We start from the raw sequence: 6,227 nt of genomic DNA, 5'->3' as shown, positions 1-6,227 counted from the left end.
ATGGAAAACAGTATGGAGTTTCCTCCAAAAAATAAGAATAGGATTAGCATATGAACCATAAATCCCACTGCTGGATATATATCCAAAATTAAATAAATACATCCAGGAGATATCTACACTACCATGTTGGTCAGGCTGGTCTCGAACTCGTGACCTCAAGTAATCCACCTGCCTCAGACTCCCAAAATTCTGGGATTACAGGCATACACCACTGCACCCAGCCTGCACTCCCCTATTTATTGCAGCACTATCCACAATAGCCAAAATATGGAATCAAACAAAGTGTCCATCAACAGATGAATGGATCAAGAAAATGTGGTAAATACACACAATAGAATATCATTCAGCCATAAACATGAATGAAATCCTGTCATCTGCAACAACATGGATGGAACTGGAGGGCATTATGTTAAGTGAAGTAAGCCAGCTATAGAAGACAAACATGGCATCTTCTCACTCATAATTGGGAATTAAAAACACGAAACTTAAAAATAGTAAAATGACTGTTATCAGAAGCTAGGAAGGGTACTGGGAAACGGATAATAAGAAGGGGATGGTTAATGGGAATAAAAACACAGATAGGAATAAGATCCAGGGTTCAGTAGCACAATAGGGCAAATCATGTTGACAATAGTTCGTAGTAAATTTCTACATAATTAAAACAATGGAATTGGAATGTTGCTAACACAAAGAAATGATAAATTCTTGAGATGGTGGCTATCCCTGTTACCATGATTTGAACATTACACATCTTATGCTTATATCAGAATTTCAGGCCAGGTGCAGTGGCTCATGTCTACAATCTGAGCACTTTGGGAGGCTGAGGCAGATGGTTTGCCTGAAGTCAGGAGTTCAAGACCAGCCTGGTCAACATGGTGAAACCCCCCTTTCTATAAAAAATACAAAAATTAGCCAGGCATGGTGGCGGGTCCCTGTAGTTCCAGCTACTCAGGAGGCTGAGGCAGGAGAATTGCTTGAACCCAGGAGGCAGATTTCTAGAGACTTCTGATGTATAAATGTCTAAAACAGGTTGATCAATCATGGAAGACACCAGAAAGTTTCCATTCAGGTTCCATTTATTTTTGACATTTTTAAATAACCATCCTTGTGGTGGTAACTCCTGCATCACTCTAGAACTTCAGGTTCTATTTCTAAGTCTAGGACACAGGTCCCTGAAGGCCTCATTGATGCCAAGTCAGCATTTTTACCCAGTCCTGCCCCTGGCTGAGTCACCTTTGTTTTTCCACTCACAGTGAGCACGTGCCTCAAATACGCGGCTGTGTGCTTCCTTGAAGAAGCGGCTGACCGGGCCCTGCTGCTCACACCTGTAAACCTGGCACTGTGGAAGGCCAAGGTGGTCAGATCACTTGAGGTCAGGAGTTTGAGGTCAGCCTTCGCCAACATCGTGAAGCCCTGTCTCTACTAAAAATACAAAAATTAGCCGGGCGTGGGGACATACACCCACAACACCAGCTACTTGGGAGGCTGAGGCAGGAGAATCACTTGAACCCAGGAGGTGGTGCTTGCAGTGAGCTGAGATTGTGTCACTGCACTTCATCCTGAGGGACACAGTGAGACTCTGTCCCAAAAAATAAAATAAAATAAAAATAAAATAAAACAAAATAAAATAAAAAATATAAAAAATAAAATAAAAATTTAAAAAATGCACCCATGTACAATATTTTAGTTCCCAAGTGTCCAGAAGAAAGCTTATCCATCCCACGAACCAGGCCTTCCCTAGGAGCAAAGATGGAAGTCTACTTTCTCAGATGGCCATGAGCCACACGTAGGGCAAGGGACGGGACCAAAGAAGATCCTCTTGGGCTGCCTGAATTCCCTGAGTGTACGCATCAGCTCAGCCCGAATTGGGGTGAGGATCTCCCAATTGACATGACCCTTGTAGTCAAGACTCTCCAGAGGGGCAGGATACAACTCCAGGCCTAACTTGCTCAGCCCACCTGTGTGACGCAGCAGGTCTTTCAGAGCATTCATGGAGGTCTCATTTCCATGAAAGTTGAAGGTGGTGAGCTGGGAACAGTGGCTCAGGGCAGGCAGGAGGACCCTGAGTTGGGGGTCCTGGATCCGACAGTCCTTTAAGACGAGGGTCTTGAGAGTAACAGCAACTTTCTCCAGCAGAACGCCAAGGGGCTCAAGATTGGTGGTCCACATTAGGATATGAATCAGACGCAGCTCCTTTAGCTGACTGAGGCTTGGGTACTGAGACAGACACTCCATGTCCCGATCAGTTAGGTAAGCATCACTGAATATAAAGGCCCCCAAGGGGTTCTTGAGGTACCTGGGGAGAGCAAGAAGTTAGTTATGGGCAATGGTGCCAGTTAGAGGAGGGGGGTGGGAAATCATCTCAACGGTAAACTTGAAGTGGGCATTGATTAATTCTGCACCTTACTACCACACAGGTGTTATAGTAACTGCAATGTGGAAGCCTGTTTCACCCAAACACAAGTTTGTTCCCATCATCAGATGATGGTCTGCGTGCAAGGTGCTGCCTGATGAAGACCCAGATCATTCAGGGGCCACTCCATTTTAGGCTCAGTCCTTTCACCCTTGCCTGTGTGATTGGTACCACTCTCACACCTACTCCCTCACCCTCCATCCCAGAAGCATGCACTTCTGATATCAATTATCTTTCCTGGAGTTCAAAACAACATTTTACAGACAGGGAATTAGAGCAGTTTGCTAAGCTGCTGAAGACAGAGCTGCTACTGTGAAATGCACAGGTTTGATGTACTTTCTTTTTTTTTTTTTTTGAGACAGTCTCACATTGTAACCTAGGCTGGAGTGTAGTGGCACCAACCCAGCTTACTGCAGCCTCCACTTCCCTTGCCTCAGTCTCCCAAGCAGCTGGGATTACAGATGCCTGTCTGCATGCCCGGTGACATTTTTTTTTGTATTTTTAGTAGAGACGGGGATTCACTGTGTTGGCCAGACTGGTCTCAAATTCCTGACCTCATGATCTCCCTGCCTTGGCCTCCCGAAGTGCTGGGATTACAGGCATGAGACACCACAACCGGCCACACCTTCCCTTCTTTTGTACCATCCTCTGTATGAAGAATGTGTTTTCATCATATTAACTTTATACACTGTTCCTCACAAGGAGTTCACAAATGCACCCTCACTAGATCTGAACCCTCAACTAACCAGCTCCCTACACACCTCTCTCTGTGGCATCTACCCCAGGCCATCCCTCTGCCCTTATTTGACTGGTCTTGTGATACCCACTTCAGGATATAGAGCACTGAAGAGCATAATGAGTTGACATTCTAGCGTCCCATTCCCTGTGACATCACCGGTGGCTGGCACACAGTAGATGCCCATTAACATTTACTGTGAAAAAGAACATAAGTCTGTGGTATGGTCTGCAGAGAAAGCTCACCATCATTTCTTACCTGAGCAGGTGCTCCAGGTGCTCTTTGATATTACTGATCTTTTTTATATAAAGCATCTGGGGGTAGTACAGGCAGAGGAATGGAGAGTCCAAGTCAGGAATGCACGGCCACTGGATGCTCACGTATAACTCACGCTCATAACCGAAGGCTAAAAAGAGTTCACGAAGATTGCTCATCTGGCTCAGGTAAGGGGCAAACTTTCCTGTTTTATTCAGAGAGGACTCTTTCCAGACTTCCAACTCCTGGATACTGTCTGGGTATATCCTTTCCAATAAATTGCAGAAACTTGAAGTGGACATTGAGTAATTCTGCACCTTATTACAGCACAGGTGCACTAGGCCTCTTCTGTAGTGGATCCACCCACAAAGGTAGCTCAGGCATTCATCCAGTGTACTTTCCTTTAGGCAGAGGTCTATGAACACCTTCAAGGGCTGGCGCTCTCCCATCCTTGGACAGTCCTCCACTGTCTGCCTCTTACTCATGGCCTCTGGGGAGCAGGAGAGGACCCTGGCTCCAGACCATATGGTCCAGAAATTCTCATCAACATCCCGCAAATCCAGCACTTGAAGTTTCCACCTCCTGTGAGTAACATAGGGGAAAAGCTCAGAATGTAGGAAAGGACCCACCCCTGACCTGAGCTTTCACTCCACATCCAGGACATCAGTCAGCTGCTCCTGTCCTCAGTGCTCCTCCTTCTGTCTCTTCTCCATCCTGTTCCCCCTTGGATTCTGCCTTGTACCCACTTCTAATACCTTTACTTTCTGCTGGGAGGAAGCAGGCTCCTGTTTCCTCAGTGGACCCTGTATGGTGAGCAGACCTTTCCCAGAGGATCTGGGCAAAGGCCAAGGCCTCTCATGGGCACTGTCAGAAGGCTCTGAGCCACCCTAGCTCCCCAACCCCACCACTCCTCCTGAGCCAGCTGTCCCTTCCCTGGATGCCTGGACCCTTCCCCGCAAGCCACCTGAGTCACCTCACCTGGGGCGAACCTTCTGGGCCACCAGTGTATCAAGTCCCCTCAGGACAGCTTGCAAGGTCTCCAGATGAGGTGTCTTCATCAGGGATCCCAGAGGGAGGCAGAGGAAGGGCCAGGCCTGCACCATCAGCTTCAGGGCCTCAAAACGTCTCATGCTGAAGGCCTCCATGAACATCAGAGGGAAGACCTCCCTGGGCAGCTCATCCAGGGTGAAGATGGTCAAGAACTGGTTCCTCAGCAGGCTCTGCCCTGCCAGCTCCAGCAGTCTGGATGGGGACTGGAGGCTCATTCTGAGAAATCTCTGAGGAAAAACTCTAGAGGACAATCAAGTGAAAAGGCAAGTTTCTCGGGCCAATCCCCTGCAATCCCCGCTTCTCCTAGGGCCAAAGTCATTTCTCTAGCATGTGTGAAAGAGCCCTCAGTTTACTCCAATTCCATTCTGCAATAAGTGGCCACAGAGGCATAGTTCTGCCCTTCTGGTACCAAGAAGAGTGTGTCCCAACCTCTAAAGAGCAGGCAAGATCCCTCCTAGTCCATGAATTATTAGCCACTGTTGCAATAAACTCATAGCACTGGGAAATGTTACCGAGGATCTCTGAAGCTCGGATCTCATGCCCAGCTAATCTTTTATTTTTTGACTTTTTGTAAAGACAGTGGGTTTCACTATGTTGTCCAGGCTGGTCTTGAACTCCTAGACTCAAACAATCCACCCACTTTGGCCTCCCAAACTACTGGGATTACAGGCGTAATCCTCTTCCCGGCCTCATTATTGAAAATTTCAGCAAGAAGCTTTGAAAGCTATGTGACAGTGTTATGCATCATTCGCAAGACACAGATGTTTCCAATACACACCTCTTACACATGTTCAAAATGAACCACTTGGGCTGTGCACAGTGACTCACACCTGTAATCCCAGCACTTTGGGAGGCAGAGGCATTGGATCATCTGAGTTCAGGAGTTTGAGACCATCCTGGCCAACATGGTAAAACACTACCTCTACTAAAATTACAAAAATTAGCCAGGTGCAGTGGTCTGCGCCTATAGTCCAAGCTACTAGGGAGGCTGAGGCAGGAGGATCGCTTGAACCCAGGAGGTACAGGTTGCAGTTAGCTGAGATTATACCACTACAATCCAGCCTGGGAAATTGGCTAGATTCAAAAAAGAGAGAGAGAGGGAGAACTACATTGGATTAGACTTCTTAAGCTCCATCCAGTTAATCATGGTTGGATTTTTGTCTTTCTTCCAGATTAACTATCAAATTAGTTATTCATCCATGAAAGTGAAATATTTAGGGATATGGTGAAAGTCCAGGACTCATTCACTGATTTACTCCACAAACATGGAATTTTACTAATATGTGTCCTTTGTAGTTCTGAGTGTGAGATAGGGAAGAGTTGAATCTCTTCCTGACATTAGACAGAAAGAAAAAAACGTGAAAGTATCTTTGTTGAGAGATCCTTGGCCACATCAAATTTATCAAAATATTTCAGAGTTAAAACAGTTTTACAAAGATAGACATGACAGTCCCTAAGAAAACACAGTAGAAATCTTCATGAATCCAATGATCACCTGGGTGGTATAATTTAATTTTTTTCGTGTCGGGGGAGCTGAGTCTCACTTCATCACCCAGGCTGGAGTGCAGTGGTGCCATCTCGGCTCACTGTAACCTCTGCCTCCCAGGTTCAAGTGATCCTTATGCTTCAGCCTTCCATGTAGCTGGGATTACAGGCATGCACCTCCACACCCATGTCTCCGTTTGGGTGGAAGAGTTACAATGAGGATGTGATTGGTTTAAAATTAAGGTCAAAGATCCTCTTTGGTTAAGATTTTTTTTCTTTAATAGGGTC

The 6,227-nt window shown here is 46.2% G+C and overlaps 1 protein-coding gene across 1 annotated transcript; it reads right to left on the bottom strand.

The window, feature by feature from the left end:
• Positions 1-723: 723 nt before the first annotated feature.
• LOC129393936 (PRAME family member 10) lies at positions 724-4,669 on the bottom strand. The gene is made up of 3 exons (XM_055098192.2): positions 4,383-4,669; positions 3,408-3,986; positions 724-2,296 (listed from the first exon to the last, which is right to left on the bottom strand). The coding sequence occupies exons 1-3, from the start codon at positions 4,667-4,669 to the stop codon at positions 1,738-1,740; spliced, it is 1,425 nt and encodes a 474-aa protein (XP_054954167.2). The 3' UTR covers positions 724-1,737.
• Between the last annotated feature and the right edge of the window lie 1,558 nt (positions 4,670-6,227).

The sequence above is a fragment of the Pan paniscus genome, chromosome 1 (genome assembly GCF_029289425.2).
Source record: "Pan paniscus chromosome 1, NHGRI_mPanPan1-v2.0_pri, whole genome shotgun sequence".
In the NCBI taxonomy this organism is placed as follows: Eukaryota; Metazoa; Chordata; class Mammalia; order Primates; family Hominidae; genus Pan; species Pan paniscus.
Note: the sequence above shows the minus strand (reverse complement) of the source record. Positions and strands in the feature narration are given on the sequence as shown.